Here is a 16,791-nt window from a genome sequence, read left to right on the forward strand (position 1 = left end):
TAAGGGTGCTCAACTAATTATTTAGAACTTAAGCGAATGTGCTACTTTATCAAATCAGTGGAAATATTAAAGTGGTTTTATTGCTGGCAGCAGGTTTTATTATGGAATAATCACTTTAATCTATGCCCCTAGCCTGCTCAAAGGGACCAAGTCAGAGTTCACAGAATCACAGAATCTTAGTGGTTGGAAGGGACCTCTGAGATCATTAAGTCCAACCACAAAAAAAAAAAAAAAACCAAAACAAAACAAAACAAAAAAAAAAAACCAAAACAAAACAAAAAAAACCAAAAAAAAAAAAAAAACCAAAAAAAAACCCACCACACACCAACACCCACCTACTAAACTCCACACCCACAACCCCACACGCAACACCCCACCACAAACAATAATCTTGGGCACTAGAGCATGCCCTGAAGAGCCATGTCTATGATGTTTTGTATATGTGATATAGCCAGCTAGGTCTTTCCTCCCATAATCTCTCTAAAGCCTCTGAGAGGTACCTGTTCTTTTCTACTGGTGACACACCTATATTGATCTAATTAAAAGAAAGATTATTATTGTACTATAAGTAAGTCTAGAACAAGATGTAAAATTGAAAATGTATCAGTGCAAATGACTTCAAAATAGGAAGCCACCACTGGGAAAGATGTATGTCTTTTTAGAGTAATTATTTTAATCCATTGAATGACTTCAACACATTGTATTTTCTCTTTCTGTTAAAGGTTGCTAAGCTAACCCATGCTATTTCAATCTTCACTGAAGGAATCCTTATGATGAAAACTACTTTAGTTGGTATCATCAAGGTAATGTTTCATTGTTCCAGTAGGGAAAAGTCATTTGGCAGCAATTAGCACTGTAGCACAGATATTTCAGCACAATAAGCAAGACCTTGAGGAAAGATAAAAAGACAAGAAAAAATAAGTTTGCATACAAATTTCCAAACGGTGATGCCTTACGTGGCATCCAGATAAGTATTATTTAAGGTTGTTAAGAACTCACGGTTCTCCTTGTACATAGAATCATCAACCTTAATTGACACTATTTTAAATTCTACTGGAGAAATGACTGCAAGCTTTTCTAAAGAGCTGTTTCTTCCATTGGCAAAGAGTGCTCTTCCTACATTAAGATACCTCTTTCAGGACTTCAGGAGCAAGCATTCTTAAAGACATATGCACTTCTTAATGCATTCTGGCTTTTTATAACTGTACAACATTCTCAGTAGATCATTAACAGAGGTCGAATATGGGATCTACAAACCTTTGCGATTCAACTTAAAGGAATCATTTATATTGGGTGGAAGTAATAAATATTTATTCTTTGGACAGGCACTGCTGGGAAAGTGCATCTGTTAGCACTGCTTTCCTATTACATCATAAGTACTTAATGTCTTTTTTGGTACAAACGAAATCCATTATGTTTTTTTATACCTTTCTGACTTTAAGAAAAAAATGTTTCTTTTACTTAGGTGGACCCAAAACAGTTACTAGAGGATGGAATAAGGAAGGAGCTAGTAAAACGGGTAGCTCTAGCTCTTCACAGGGGACTCATCTTTAATCCTAGAGCCAAGGTGTGTAATAGCTTGATTTGATTTGATTTGATTTTTTTATGTATCTTGGGATTGCTGGGACCTCTTTTATTATACCACCTTCTAGAAAATAATTTCTACTTTTCTGTACAGATTTCCTTTTTATAAAAAAAGTACACTTTTTGAACTTCCTAAAGGTTATTTGGAATGCCGTATTTGATGTTAAAGTGAGTTTATAAATTGTTAAGAGTACATAGAATTCAAAAATGTATTTTTATTCTACTGACAAGTGTCCCATCAATTCTGAGTTCACAGTTCTGTCTTTGTGATGACTTATGACAACAGATGACATGTGTGAACCGTGTAAACATAGAAAGGCAATGATAGAATAAGGAGTGCCACTCCTTGTTTTGATCCTGTCCAGATTCTTGAGTCTGTCTCCCAGATCAATCAATAGTGCTATTGAAGCCTAAATAAACGTTAAAAGCAGAAGGGAAAAATATTTAGTAAGAAGAATTACTTCAGATATCAACCAACCTTTGATAAATTTTCCAGTGCTTTTTAGTTTTGGCTGTAGCACAGTGAAATCCTCTAGAGGTTGTCATGTAAAGGCATTTAGAAGCCTTTTACATTCTCTTTGTATTCAATCTCTTCACCGTTTTGTTTTTATCTTTTTTTCTGGTTTTTTTTCATCTTTAGCCAAGCGAGCTGATGCCCAAACTGAAAGAAATGGCAGCTACAATGGATGGGTTCCATCGATCATTTGAATATATCCAGGATTATGTCAACATATATGGCTTAAAAATTTGGCAAGAGGAAGTGTCTCGTATTATTAACTACAATGTGGAACAGGAGTGCAATAACTTCCTAAGAACAAAGGTGCTAGTCAAGAACAAGTAGAAAGTTGATAAATGTCTTTATATTTGGATGTTAAAGCTTGTGACGGATGGAACGTGTATACCCCATTGTGCAGTCCCTGCTGTGCTAACCGCCGTGTAAAACATGTCCCCAGTTTTTTCTGAGTGATTTCAGCATCCCCACTGCATTAGCTGTACTTAAGAAGAGCAAAGCGCCCCAAACAGAATATTCTCATATATCTTGCCAGTGAACAATAGCCGCCGCCTTTTTCAAAGAAAACAGAAAATAACTGTGGAATCACAATAGTCCTCTCTGTATCTATTGTTAGCCATCAAAATGCAGGCTTAGAAAGATTGCAGTAGTTACCAGTTTTGTGGTATTTCACAAGTGGTAGAGTGAATAGATCTTAAATTTAGCTAACAAAATGGTGGTTAGTCTTACTGCAGAAAGGAGCAGATGGAATTCTTACCAGGATTGTAGGTAGTTCTCTCAACCTCCACACATCTTCTAGTTGCTCTTTGTCATAAGATTCATTCTTCTCTTTGCTTTGTTCTGTTTTCATAGCATTCTGCAGTGTGTAATTTACAATATTGTTTTGCAATGTACTACTTCTAAATTAAACAAAAGGAATAAAATTTCTAAGCGAATTAAAAACATGCAATGGTAACACTGCAAATAACTCTAAAACTTATTTTTCAGATTCAAGACTGGCAAAGCATATACCAGTCTACTCATATTCCTATACCAAAATTCACACCTGTGGATGAATCTGTAACATTTATTGGTCGGCTTTGTAGAGAAATCCTGAGGATCACAGACCCAAAGTAAGTACTGTGTGTGACAAGCTTGTATTACAGCACCGTGCGTTGGAATGCTGCAATTCCACCATATACAAACAAAATATAAACCAAAGTTTTTCCTTAGCTGTCATATCACCATCTTTATCTAAAACCCAATTTACCCAATCCATCCTGTACATTTTAAATATTAGTCCAGAAAAGTTATGGTTTTAGTCTAAGAAAGAAAACAATGTGTCACACAAATGGAAAAGAGAGAAACCAGGGAAGGGTGACAAAACCATTGCAGAGAGAACACCAAGTAAACGTCACCTGAGATACCTACAGAGTCTTTCTAATCTCTTCCTGAATGAGTCCTTACTCAGATTATCACAGCACCTACCTGCAGCTTATTCTGAAGTATTTGTTTGTTTAATTTTTCCTCAGAATCACGTGTTACATTGACCAAATGAACACCTGGTACGATATCAAAACTCATCAGGAAGTAACCAATAGTCGTCTCTTCTCAGAGATCCAAGATACTTTAGGCACCTTTGGTCTCAATGGTTTAGACCGGCTGCTGTGTTTCATGATTGTAAAGGAACTGCAGGTAATTTTTGAACTTTGGTTTCTCAAGGTCACGATGCTTCTATTGTATAATAACTTCTAGTGAAATAAAAAAGCTGTTAATTTTTTAAATGGTAAATTGAAATGAAAAACATTTGAAAAATGTGTGTTCAAAGCCAAAGGTAAGAATTTTGGTTACAGATACAATTATGAAAGTTGGCACTTTTGAATAAATGGGCTGTGTAATGCAGTGTTATGCGTTACGTTAAACGGTGGTTTGCAAAGAATGTTTTTTGAAGGTGTACACTGTGTATACTCAAATGCTGATCTCGAGTCAACTTCCATTTTTCTGTCTAGATATCAACAAAGAATTAGATTGTTTGAGTCTACCATGATATAAATAAGGTGTCAGTTCTATGGAATGACTTTTCCCCTAATACCTCCATGTGTAACCAAGTGTTTTTGTTTTCCGAGAAGAAGCCAGTCGTAGCCTGGTTAAAGATTTTAAGGAAAACAAGCATTGATGAAGACAGTTCTTCCTCAAAAATTGAATTAGTAGTTGTATACAGTTGGTATTACATATTGATGAGGCGGATCTGCTAATTGTCCTAACGCTGATTAGCATAACTCAGGAAAGCACAAAGTCTAACCACAAAATTCCTCAACTCTTCATCTGTGGAAATATTTTTTCCCTGCTGTTAAAAATGTGGCTCTTGTACCACCAAGATTAAGCACAGAGTATGTGTGAGAACTTTACTTACTTGTTTCTTCCTTTTATTTAGAATTTCCTCAGTATGTTTCAGAAAAATATATTGCGTGACAGGACTGTACAGGATACCTTAAAAGCACTTATGAATGCTGTCAGTCCTCTCAAAGGAATTATAGGTAAGCACTTACTGCTTAAGATGGAAGAAAGCCATTGTCTTTGTACACTTGCATTTATTTCTCTTCTTACTTGTTTGGTTTTTTGGGTTTTTTTAATGCCTCACCCTTTTTCTTTTCTCAGCAAATTCAAACAAGGTTTATTCCGCGGCAATTGCAAAAACTCAGAAGATCTGGACAGCGTATTTAGACTCCATAATGAAGGTTGGTTTACGTGACTTAGGGATACATAGAATTCACTCTGGACTCTTTGGTTATATACTTTAATCTGCTTATTTTGGAATAATACAGAATATGGAATTCTGTAACACAAGTGAAGCAGGCCTGGATTTGCAAGAGGTCCTGAGGTTCATTTGTGTGGACAATTCACACTCCACAAAGCGCTTAGCACTGAGATTCATATGTAATAGTTCGCTAAAAATGGAGTCTGGCACTAGAGGTGTCATCTGGGAAAACTGAGTTAGTGCTCAGCATCAGGAGCTCTGAGACTCACGCTGTGCCTTGTGAACTGAACGTACTTCAGGCTGAAGGTTGGAGCAGTAGCGTTTCCTGAACTTGCCTTTTTCGCACAGAAGGCAGCCTACCCTGCCGAACCTGTAAACAAGCTGCCCCATTAGCATGGCTCTCTCTTGTCTTTGTAATGATGTTTTGCAACCAGTGTTTGAATTTCAGAGTGGTGTGAATGTTTGTTTGTGTCACTGAAGAGAAGAGGAAGGGTCAGGGAAGGAAGGGGAAGGCTGACTGCAACAACCCTCCCTGGTTATTGTCCCACTGCTGACCCTAAGGTTTAGGGGGAGGTGGGGAAAAGAGTACAAGCATTTTCACTGACCATTGAAAAACAAGCAAGTGACTGGGCTTTTATACCTCTTACCTTTTTAGTGCCCGTTTCACGCTGCCTGTATTTGCTACCGTGAACTGCGTGTAAATCTCGAGTGCTGTGACTGCTCCTCCCCTTTGAACTGCGCGGTTGGGGTCTGTCTGCTCTGACTGTGGGCAGGCTGAATCGCTGCCCTCTTACCAAAATGAAGAAATAGCTCCGGCCACTGCATACGTCCCTGCTCTGGGCAGCCCTATGAAGGCCGTTAGGTGTAATGAGGACTTTGTGTCATCTATTCAACAGTAAATTCTTACTGATTAAGTTTTTCCTTAGTTTGATTTTACTCTTCCCTCATTGCGTTCAGTGTAACACCCCACCCTCTTTTTGTTTGTTTGCTTCAACAGGTTGGTCAGATGCAGATTTTAAGACGACAGATTACCAATGAATTAAATTATTCCTGCAGGTTTGACTCCAAGCATTTGGCTGCTGCTTTGGAAAATCTCAATAAGTAAGAAGCAAAATGTGCTGAAGAGCTGCTTGTATTACTGCGATGTAGTTGCTATCGACCCGGCAATCCTTAAAGTCTAAATTACGGCAAAATGTGGAATCTGATTGTATTCAGGGTTTTGTTGATGAGTGTTTGAATTCGAACCCAACAGAAACATTAAAAATAAATAACTTGGCAAGTAATTTGTATGAACATGCCAGTGGACAGTGCAGCTTCTAATTGTGTTTGGTTATACCTGGAGTTGAGGTCATCTTTGGATGAGAAGTAAGAACAGTGAAAATGTGTGGTGGTGATTTTTGAAACAAATAGGTTTGTAAAAAGATACTCCAAAAAAGGTGGTTTACTCTTGCTTGTAAACATACACAGGTTTTGTGCCTATGAATGTCTTTAAACTAATATGATGTGGCATTGTGTAAGGTTTATTTGAGGGTAATTTAAATTAAGTGTTTAATATAGTCAATTTCTTTTCCTTGCAGAGCCATACTGGCTGACATTGAAGCACATTATCAGAACCCATCACTACCTTATCCTAAAGAAGACAACACTCTTTTGTATGAAATCACAGCTTATCTGGAAGCAGCTGGCATTCACAATCCATTAAATAAGGTCAGGCTTACATTCCATTGCTTGGTACAGTTTCCTTTTTCTATTTTATTGATAATTAACTGAAGAAAAAAAATTAGGACATGGAAGAACTGTGTTCCTCTTTTTTTTTTTTTTTTTTTTTCCCCACTCAGATCTACATAACAACAAAACGTCTGCCGTATTTTCCCACTGTCAACTTCCTATTTCTCATTTCCCAGTTTCCGAAACTTCAGTACAACAGAAACTTAGGTATTGTATAAGTTGTTTCTAAATCTTTAGTTGTTTCATTAGTTGTTTATAAATCTAATGAAAACCTATGTGAAATTATCTGTAGAGAAGACAGTAAAATTATCTGCATAGAAAATACTCTGTTTCTGACTTTGGGCCATCATCTCCAGGCAGGTTTGTTATAATATTGAAGCCAAATACAATGGAGTAGGAATCGGAATCCAAACTCTTGACTTTCTCATTCTGTCCCATGCCTTAGTTAATGTCATTAAGCCATTTGCTATGGAAGAAATGCAGCTGTTACATTAGTTTTTAATTTTTATGTGTGACCAAGCAGACGGACTTGAGGAATGACTGAGGGAGCTGGGGTTGTTCAGCCTGGAGAAGAGGAGGCTGAGGGAAGACCTTATCACCCTCTACAACTACCTGAAAGGAGGGTGTAGAGAGATGGGGGCTGACCTCTTCTCCCTGGTGACAAGTGATAGGACAAGAGGAAACGGGTTCAAGTTATGTCAGGGGAGGTTTAGATTGGATATTAGGAAACATTTTTTCACTGAAAGGGTTATTAAACATTGGAATAGGCTGCCCAGGGAGGTGGTGGATTCACCATCCCTGGAGGTGTTTAAAAAAAGGGTAGATGGGGCACTTAGGGACATGGTTTAGAAGTGGCTTTTGTCAGGGTAGGTTAAAGGTTGGACTCGATGATCTTAAAGGTCCCTTCCAACCTCAGCAATTCTATGATTCTAAGGAGAGGCACAGCAAAAAAACTCATGAGAGTATTGATGTAAATTTGCCTCTGCTATAAAGAATGTGTTCTGATGTATAAACGTGTGTTGTTTTGGGTTTTTTTTCTGTGCAGGAGTGGTGTGCAAGCGGCCAGCTGATCAAATTGACTGGCTTCCTTTAGTTCTGGGTCTCCTTACCCTGCTGAAACAGTTTCACTCAAGATACACAGAACAATTTCTGGCACTGATCGGTCAGTTTATTCGTTCAACGATGGAACAGTGCACAAGGTACCCACGTGTTAGTTTTTCCCTAAGTGTCACCTCTGTGAAGGGGGCTTCAGTAGTATTATCACTGCCTTTTCAATATATTTTTCTAGCAGAGTATTTTTGACATAATAATAACAAAATATTTGAGTAAATATAAGATGAAAATACTATTTACTTCTGTAATGGAATCACATGGTACCTAGTGGAAACGGTGTTATTTGAAGGCTGGCATTTTCATGTAATTTTATCCAAATAACTGATCGGCTAGTAAAAGTATGATCTTCACGGTGGTTTAATTTTAGCCAGAAGATACCAGAAATGCCTGCCGATGTAGTGGGTGCCCTCATGTTCCTGGAAGATTACATTCGCTACACAAAGTTACCAAGAAAGGTAAGAAAGAATTCCGTGTCTCCCGCGCATAGGACTGAGCAGGAGTCCTGTCCAGATGAGCTAAATCTTGGTTTATGCCGTGGTTACGTACTAGCAGCTCGGTCACGCGTATCTACTCTGGAACATGGCATCATCTGTAAACAAATATCCAAAATACCGGACTTGTTAACCTTGTCCAAAAAGCAGTATTGAGCCTTTTCAGATGTTCTGGAAAAGATTGCCGAAGGGAAATACAGATAAAAAAATCTGTTACCTGATAGGAACGGGTCATAATGAACGGTGTACCCTGTATGAACTACAAATTGTGTCGCTTGCACACTTTGTATAACTCGCTATACTAGTCATAATATCCTTATGGAAAAAAATTTCTAGAAAATACAAAAGGTACACAAAATATAGAAAGGATTTCAGTTTTGTGCAGATTTAAGAAGAGTCTGTTGCATTTAATTTTCAGAGAGCACGTATGTTGCTGGGGGGCTTTTGGGAAGGGAAGAAACGAATAGAAGTTCTGAGATGTTGCAGAATTAAGTAATAATAAGTAGCAGTATTCTAAATGCAGGTCGAAAAGTTAATTAGCAAGTATAAATTTTGGGGAAAAACCATAGAGTCCAATAATGGTTTGGATTGGAAGGGACCTCAAAGATCATCTAGTTCCAACCAGCTCCAGTCGAGTTCCTTCCCTTCCTGCCAAAGTGTGGCTTCCCGGGCAGCTGCTTTATTGCACATGCAAGGGGAGTTCTGAAAGTCTGGGCTCGTAGGGAGTTTATTTTAGGGTTAAATGCAACTTAACTGCATTTGAAGATGACATGTTATTTGTAAGTAGTATTAAAAATAAGTCATAATCCCATTTGCTCTAGGCTGTACCTCAGTGATTCTTGAATAAGCCATTTCCCAGCTAATACGCACAGCTAAAAGAGAGGGATTCTTCCTGTTTCCCTCTTCTTGCCAGCCCACGCTGCAATGTAGTAGAAAGTGGCCATGTCAGTCTTACACCTGATCTCTCTGGTGCTGCCTGCCCTTCCTTCCGCCCTTCCTTCCGCCCTTCCTTCCGCCCTTCCTTCCGCCCTTCCTTCCGCCCTTCCTTCCGCCCTTCCCCAAGCACGGGCACATCCAGGAGCACATCCTAAAGCCGGGGTGGTTCAGGTCAATAGCGTTGTGTAATTGATTCATAATTAGATATGCTTGTTAATGGATGAATAGAGGATAGGAATGAATAATGAAGAAAATACCTCACCATGCCTTCCTGTTTACTTCAGGTTGTTGAAGCACACGTGCCAAGCTTCATTTTTGATGAATTCCGAACTGTTCTGTGAGTACAGAGAAGGACCAAGTCTTTCCCCCAAACCTGAAATGGGGAGTCGGGGACTGAGGATGAGACAAGTGTCTTTTCTGTGCTTTAAGGCAGGACCTACAACTGTCTCTATGAAATGTAACCATCAGCACTAGTCTAGATAATTAACGCTTGTTTAGATCTTGGCATGAATATGCAATTTGTATCTCATCCAAACAGTGTACATTTTGTACTGCGCATTATAAACGCTGTATGTAATTGTTTATGTATAAATCATTTAGGTTTTTTGTTCTGAAGAACTATTTGTGGAAGTTTGATTTTTCTATCACAAATGAATGATGAAATTGGAAATAAAGGTGTTGGATAGTTGGCCAGGACTGAGGATTCCAAACTATCGATTTTCCTCTTAAGAGAATCACAGAATCACAGAATGGTTCGGGTTGGAAGGGACTTTAAAGATCATCTAGTTCCAACCCCCTGCCATGGGCAGGGACACCTCCCACTAGACCAGGCTGCTCAAAGCCCCATCCAGCCTGGCCTTGGACACTTCCAGGGATGGGGCAGCCACAGCTTCTCTGGGCAACCTGTGCCAGTGTGCTGGAACACCACTGTGCTGATCCCAAGCCTGTAGCCTTCACCCAGCGCCGGCTGCTGCACTGGGGCTACTGGCACAGCCCCAGGATTCGTCACGGGGTTGTGGCTCAGCCCTTGGAGCGGTGCCACTGTCCCCACTGTGTCACTCCCTCTGTTACGCTGATGACATCCTGCTGCCAACCTGCCCAGCAGAGTGGCGGGGAGGCACTGAGCGGTGTTGGGGGCGCCACATGAGGGCATGGTGGGGAAATTAGCGCGAGGACCAGCAAATGCAGTACAGTTTTCAGGCATCATCTGTCAAGGAGCCTCCCAGATTATGGAAACAAAGTTCATACAGCTGAGCCCCAAAACAGGGTTGGTGTGCAGCACTTTGGGATTACTGGGGCACTGGCACCAGTTTATCCGGAATTTAAGCACAGATTTTAAGGCCCCTTTATAATGCAGTGAGAGAGAGGAACCAGTTTGGGGGAAAGATGTAAAAAGAGCATTTGAACAAGCCCAGCACGCTGTCTGCCCTGCGGTTGCGCTGGGACCTAGTCCGCCTTGCAGCCCCTTGAGCTGCATGTCCTCGTTGCGGGATGCACAGGCACAGACACCCCCCACCTCCGCTCCCCCGCAGAACAGGTGAAGGGACGGGGGGGCGGTGGAAGGATGGTGCCTGTCGTCCTGCCAAGACAAGCTGTCTCAGCAAGGCGGGGAGCAGCCGGTATGCAGAACTAAGGGCCGTGCTCGTGCTATTAGGAAAGACGCCCAGCTCCCCTTCGGAGTTACGTTCTGCCTTCTGGGTGGTATGCAAGGCATTAACTGCCTGGGAAGCGACCAGCTGGCCAATACACAGGAAACCACGGTGAGGGTCAGGATTTATGGAAGCCCTTAACCCAGGAGTAGGTGAATTTTCACCTGGAGGTCTGACATGTTGGTGGTCGTGTCAGCCAGGGTGTTGGGGAAGTGGGGAGCACAATGCTGCAGCTGATCCATCGGGTCAAATTCACGGCGCTGCCTCCCTGTCCCCTGATGCTCTGCCGCCCGATGCCGAAGCTCTCACTCCGGTTTCTCAGTGCTCTCACGTGTGAGAGATGGAAAGCCCCAGAAGAAAAACTGCTAGAAAAAGAAACAGGACCGAACTCTTTGATGGTGCCTGTTTAGTTGATCCCCATCCATCCTTCACAGCGCTGGGCTCTTCCCTCCTTGTCTCCGTTGGTTTGACATTAAGTCAGAAGTCCCCCGTCAGGACTGTCCTGTCCCCCTTCCTGCTCAGAGCAGGGCAGCTGGCACAGGGTGCCCAGGGCCATGGCCAGATGCGTTTTGAGTATCTCCAGGCATGGAGACTCCTCCACAACCTCTCTGCGTGACCTGCCCAGGTGTTGGACCACCTGAACAGTGAAAAAAGTTTTTTCTTATGTTTAAATAGAATTTCCCGTGTCTTAGTTCGTGCCTGTCGCCTCTTGTCCTGTCACTGGGCACCACATACTGTCACTGCACTCTTGTCTTCTTTACTCCCTCCATCCATCGGATATTTATCCACATCAATAAGATCCCCCTGAGTCTTCTCCTCCCCAGGCTGAGCAGTCCCGGCTCTCTCAGCCTCTCCTCCTGTGACAGATGCTCCAAACTATTGCCTTCATGGCCCTTCAGTATGTCCATGTCTCTCTTGTGTCGGTAGCCCAGCTCTGGACACAGCACCCAGACGTGTCTCGGCAGGGCTGGGCAGAGGGAAGGACCACCTCCCTCAACCTGCTGGCATCGCTCTGCCTGACGCAGCCCAGGAGGCTGGTGGCCACTACTGCAGGAGTGAAATGGTGTCCCACAGGATCCCAGGGCCTTCTCTGCCCAGTTGTTTTCCAGCAGTTGACCCAGTGCCTGGGGTTATCCCTCCCCAATGCCTGGACTTCACGCTTCCCTGTGCTGAACTTGAATTTCCCGTCAGCCCATTTCTCCAGCCTGTCCAGGTCCCCCTGACCAGCAGCACAACCCTCTGCTGTGTCAGCTGCTCCTCGTGGTTTTGTATCACCTGCAACCATGCTGAGGGTCAATTGCCCAGGCCATTAATGAAGACATTAAACGGTACTGGCCCCAGTATTAAACCCTGGGGCACACCACTAGTGGTTGGCCTCCAGCTGGACATTGTGCCGCTGATCACACTCCCTGGGTCCAGCCATTGAGCCCATTGGCTTAAGCTTGGGTTTCCCTCTGTCCACCGACGCTGACTAGTCCCAGTCACCTCCTCATCCTTTGTATGTTTGGGAATGGTTTCCAGGTCTATTTGCTCCATCACCTTCCCAGGGATCGTGGTGATGCTGGCTGTCCTGCAGCTTCCCTCATCCTCCTCCTTGCTGTTTCTGAAGACAGGAGCGCTGGTGCTGTCGTCCAGGCCCCAGGCCCACCACCACCGTTCACAGAGAACTGAGAGTGGCCTCACGCTGAAACCTGCCAGCTCTCGCGGCACCCCGGGGTGCATCCCACCAGTTCCCATGGACTTCTGTATGCCCACATTGTTTAAATATGTTCCCCAATGTGGTCCTTCTCTGTTGGAGGACCGAGTACTGATCTGTGGGGTTCACCGATTCCCAACTCAACCTTTGCAGAAGCTCAACCTGTGTCACGGTAACTCGGCTTTCGGGGGGGAAGGGTTTTAACTCCTGCCTCCTGCACCACGGCTGCCTTCGTTAGGAGCACAGCCCTCCCCTCACCAGCAGGCAGAGGCTCGCCCAACACCCAGGCAAGAGCTTTGGCGTGTTTATGCCACCGAGATACAGCGTAGGTGGGGGGAAGCCGGTGCCCATCTGCCCCGCCATCTCCTCCAGGTGTGGGGGACGCAGCCCCGCTGGGGGAGGTGAACAGTGCTTTGGCTCAGGCACCATCGGCCGAAACCAGCCCTGCCCTGCAAACCTCGAGGGCTGGGCTGTGTCTTCTCAGGAACTTCTCAGGAACTTCTCAGGAACTAAGGAGTCCGGGACACTCTTATCAGGAGCCAACAGCACCAGCCCAAGCTGAGACTAGACATAATTAAAACCGCTACAGCCGCACTCCCACACACGCACCAAGGGGGCTTTGGCTCCGAGTCCATCACTTCATGCTGTAAACACCTGTAGCCCCCCCCGAGCCCACCGAGCTCTCCCGGCCATCATCTCCCCCTCCAGCAGGGCCACCTCCCACCAATCCCTAAGGCTGAGAGACCCCTCACCCGGCGTCTGGTACCTGTGACAAGGTAAGGGACATCTTACACGAGGCCTAAGGGTGTATTGTACGCTAACGACATTTATATTATCCAGCTATTATTAGAAGTGTAATAAGTAGTAGCACGTTTGACCACTGTTTAATCACAGAATCACAGAATCTTCAGAGTTGGAAGGGACCTCTAGAGATCATCTAGTCCAACTCCCCTGCTAAAGCAGGATTGCCCAGAGCACATCACTCAGGACTGCATCCAGGCGGGTCTTGAAAATCTCCAGAGAAGGGGACTCCACAACCTCCCTGGGCAGCCTGTTCCAGTGCTCTGTCACCCTCACTGTAAAGAAGTTTTTCCGTGTATTTGAACGGAACTTCCTATGTTCCAACTTGTGCCCGTTACCCCTCGTCCTGTCACTGGGAACCAATGAAAAGAGTCTGGCACCATCCTCCTTCAATGCACCCTTTAGATACTTGTATGCCATAATAAGGTCTCCCCTCAGCCTTCTCTTCTCCAGGCTAAAGAGTCCCAGCTCTCTCAGCCTTTCCTCATAAGGGAGATGCTCCAGTCCCTCAGTCATCTTAGTTGCCCTTCGCTGGACTCGCTCCAGTAGTTCCCTGTCCCTCTTGAACTGGGGAGCCCAAAACTGGACACAGTACTCCAGTTGTGGCCTCACCAGTGCAGAGTAGAGGGGGAGAATGACCTCCTTCGACCTACTGGCCACACTCTTCCCTATGCAGCCCAGGATGCCATTGGCCTTTTTGGCAACAAGGGCACACTGCTGGCTCATGGATAATTTACTGTCTACCAGGACCCCCAGGTCCTTCTCCTCAGAACTACTTCCCAGCATGTCCGCCCCTAACCTATACTGGTGCTTGGCATTCTTCCTTCCCAGGTGGAGGACCCTACACTTGCTTTTGTTGAACCTCATTAGGTTCTTCTCTGCCCAGCTTTCCAGCCTGTCCAGGTCACGCTGGATGGCAGCACGGCCCTCTGGAGTGTCGGCCACCCCTCCCAGCTTGGTATCATCAGCGAACTTGCTGAGGATACACTCTGTCCCATCATCCAAGTCATTAATGAATATACTGAACAAACTAACTATATCACCAACTAAATCATCATTTAAATCACTGTTTAACTAACATTCAATTAGTGCTTAATCACCATTTGATTACCATTTGATTTTCATTCAGTCACCCATTAATTACCGTTTGGTCATCGTTTGATCATTAGCAAAACCCTTTCCCTTACTTAACCTCACACGGATGACCCCCCTCAGTACATCACCTGCGGCCCCAGAGACGCAAAGGGGGATGTTCCGCAGGGAAAGCGGGAACACAGTGGTCAGACTGCAGGGAAAAAGGAATAGATGGGGCGGAAGCGGGGAGAGGGAGGCAGGTATCACCCAGCTTCGATGACCTGAGGCCTTCAGTCTCTAACCCATGCTAGAAACACGTACTCCTACTTTAACCAGTAGGAAAGCGAAGAGCGACCAAGGAAGAACACAAACTGGTGTCAAACTCTTTTTTTTTCCCCTATTTGACTTCATTTTTAAGCTTTTTCTTTAGAAAGCTCTAAACTTTCCCAAAACAAATGTAAATATCCCGTCCCCACCACGGAAGTACAGCTGCCTGAAGATGGTTAAGAGAGAAGTGAAAACACGCAGAAAACTCAACACACACGGGCTTTTGTTATTAATGCGATTGTTCACGATCAAGCTTCGCGTTTTAGGTCCTGTTTAAGGGTTCCACCAAACCCTGCGGGAAAAGCAGATTGCAAGGGGCAGCTCAAGGGCAGGGCAAATTACTGCTGTGACTCAGCAAGCAGAAAAATCAGTGATTTTATTATTAAAGGAAAACTAGCAGTCACGGGCAGACTAGGAAAAAAACCTCTGGCAAAATAGTCGTAATTAGCGTCTGCAGGTGAAGCAGCCCACAAACATCAACCTGCGTCTTTCCTGTGCCTCGGCAGGGAAAGCGGCCCTGCATTTCTTCTTTAAAACATTCATTACACCCAAAGTCTCAGGCTCTTCCGCTCTGGGACGTGTTCGCAGTGCCGGAGTGAGTTAACTGGGATCCCTCCCTGGAGATGACCATCCCCTGCTTGATCCAGGTGTAAGCCACCACTGCCGGGATCCCCTGTCACTCCAAGCAGGTGCGAACCACCAGTACGTAGCGTCCCACAGAAGTCAGGATGCAGCTCATGCCATTTTTAATTATGATGCTTAATTTTAACTCCTGAGGCTCTTCAGACAAAAAGAGAAAAATTAATATTTGAATAATATCCGGGTTTGAGCGAGCCAGGAATAACTTCTCTTCTAACGCCTGGGAAAAGCGCACTTTTAGAAGGCTCAAGTGTCTGAATTTGTGAAAATGTTTCCTTTACAGCCAGCGAGGGTATGCGGATTCAAGGTCTCGGTGTTTTCGAGCCTTGCCGGGTGTGGGGATGAGGAGGAGCGAGACCCGGGCACTTGACCCAAGCTGCCAACAGGACTATTTCATACCGTGAGCGACACATTCTACATAAATCAGAAAGTTTGCTGAGGAGTTTTTCGCTTCTGTGATGGCTGCCATGCTGAGAACTCCTTGCCCTTCTTCCAGACCCCTGGGCCCTTCCCTTCCTCCCGAAGCCCCAGCGCTCGCAGCGTCCCACGCTGGCTGTCCCTGCTGGGATGCACAGCTCCCTGCTGAGGGAAGGGGCTGGGTACAATCCTTGGATATCTTAGATTAGTATCAGGATTAATACTGATTCTTTAATATTATCGTTAATTATTTAGTCTTATCCTATTAAACCTGTTTATATTTCAACCCTCGTGTTTCCTTGCTTTCCTCGATTCCCCATTCCAGGTGGGGAGGGGTCATCGGGTGATAGAATAATTGTCTAAATGACAATAAATTGTGTGGGGTTTTCTCAAACCGTAAAAATAAAGATAGAGGTATAATTCTAGCAGACATCTATTGGTTTTAACCATGATATTTTCTCATCCTCCCACATAATCAAAATAAGGATAAATCCACAGAAAACAAGGCCTCCAGCTTTCCCATTCTGTATTTTTAAAAAACTAGCAACAAATAAGACACTAATGAAAATCCAATTATATACTAATGAAGTAACATCAAATAATGTCCTCTGTCTTCAAATTCTCCATCTATAAATCTATGTAATGCAAAATTTAAGTACCAGGCAAGAAGAAAAAAATAACCTAAGTTCTTGTCTCCCAAGAAATGCCACCGGAGCAGGGAGTGGGGGCCGAGGTGCTGCTCCGCACAGAGGGCGCCTGTCGCCCCGTGCCACTGTGAGCCCCGTCCCGGGGACACCTGGCAGCAGTGGCAGGAGCCTTCCAGCCGCGGGGTCACGTCCCGCTGCTGCCCAGAGCTGCCACCTCACCCTGCAGCCAGGGCCACTGCCAGCTGTTTGGTTCCCAGCAGCATTGGTGCAGTCCTGTGTCCAGCTCTGGAGCCCTCGGCACAAGAAGGACATGGACCCATTGGAGCGGGTCCAGAGGAGGCCACAAAGATGATCCGAGGGCTGGAGCACCTCTGCTGTGAGGACAGGCTGAGAGAGCTGGGGCTGGGGTTCGGGGAGACCTTATAGCCCCTTCCAGTCCCT

General features: G+C 44.3%; 1 protein-coding gene and 1 long non-coding RNA gene across 4 annotated transcripts in view; both read left to right on the top strand.

The window, feature by feature from the left end:
* The window catches only part of WASHC5 (WASH complex subunit 5), a 29,867-nt gene extending 20,071 nt beyond the window's left edge, over positions 1 to 9,796 (top strand). For all 3 annotated transcript variants that reach the window (XM_054193380.1, XM_054193379.1, XM_054193382.1), the window contains exons 17-29: positions 723 to 803; positions 1,466 to 1,567; positions 2,225 to 2,404; positions 3,083 to 3,207; positions 3,607 to 3,769; positions 4,509 to 4,611; positions 4,733 to 4,812; positions 5,830 to 5,933; positions 6,410 to 6,539; positions 6,671 to 6,767; positions 7,606 to 7,759; positions 8,041 to 8,128; positions 9,385 to 9,796. In XM_054193380.1, coding sequence (XP_054049355.1) covers positions 723 to 803; positions 1,466 to 1,567; positions 2,225 to 2,404; positions 3,083 to 3,207; positions 3,607 to 3,769; positions 4,509 to 4,611; positions 4,733 to 4,812; positions 5,830 to 5,933; positions 6,410 to 6,539; positions 6,671 to 6,767; positions 7,606 to 7,759; positions 8,041 to 8,128; positions 9,385 to 9,441 — 1,464 coding nt within the window. In that variant the 3' untranslated portion in view covers positions 9,442 to 9,796. The remainder of the gene's footprint in view (positions 1 to 722; positions 804 to 1,465; positions 1,568 to 2,224; positions 2,405 to 3,082; positions 3,208 to 3,606; positions 3,770 to 4,508; positions 4,612 to 4,732; positions 4,813 to 5,829; positions 5,934 to 6,409; positions 6,540 to 6,670; positions 6,768 to 7,605; positions 7,760 to 8,040; positions 8,129 to 9,384) is intronic.
* Positions 9,797 to 13,045: 3,249 nt separating this feature from the next.
* LOC128905818 (uncharacterized) lies at positions 13,046 to 15,989 on the top strand. Its single transcript, XR_008464994.1, has 2 exons — positions 13,046 to 13,221; positions 15,570 to 15,989. It is a non-coding gene; the product is annotated as an uncharacterized LOC128905818 (long non-coding RNA).
* The last annotated feature ends 802 nt before the right edge of the window (positions 15,990 to 16,791 follow it).

This window comes from Rissa tridactyla, chromosome 2 (genome assembly GCF_028500815.1).
Source record: "Rissa tridactyla isolate bRisTri1 chromosome 2, bRisTri1.patW.cur.20221130, whole genome shotgun sequence".
Taxonomy (NCBI): domain Eukaryota; kingdom Metazoa; phylum Chordata; class Aves; order Charadriiformes; family Laridae; genus Rissa; species Rissa tridactyla.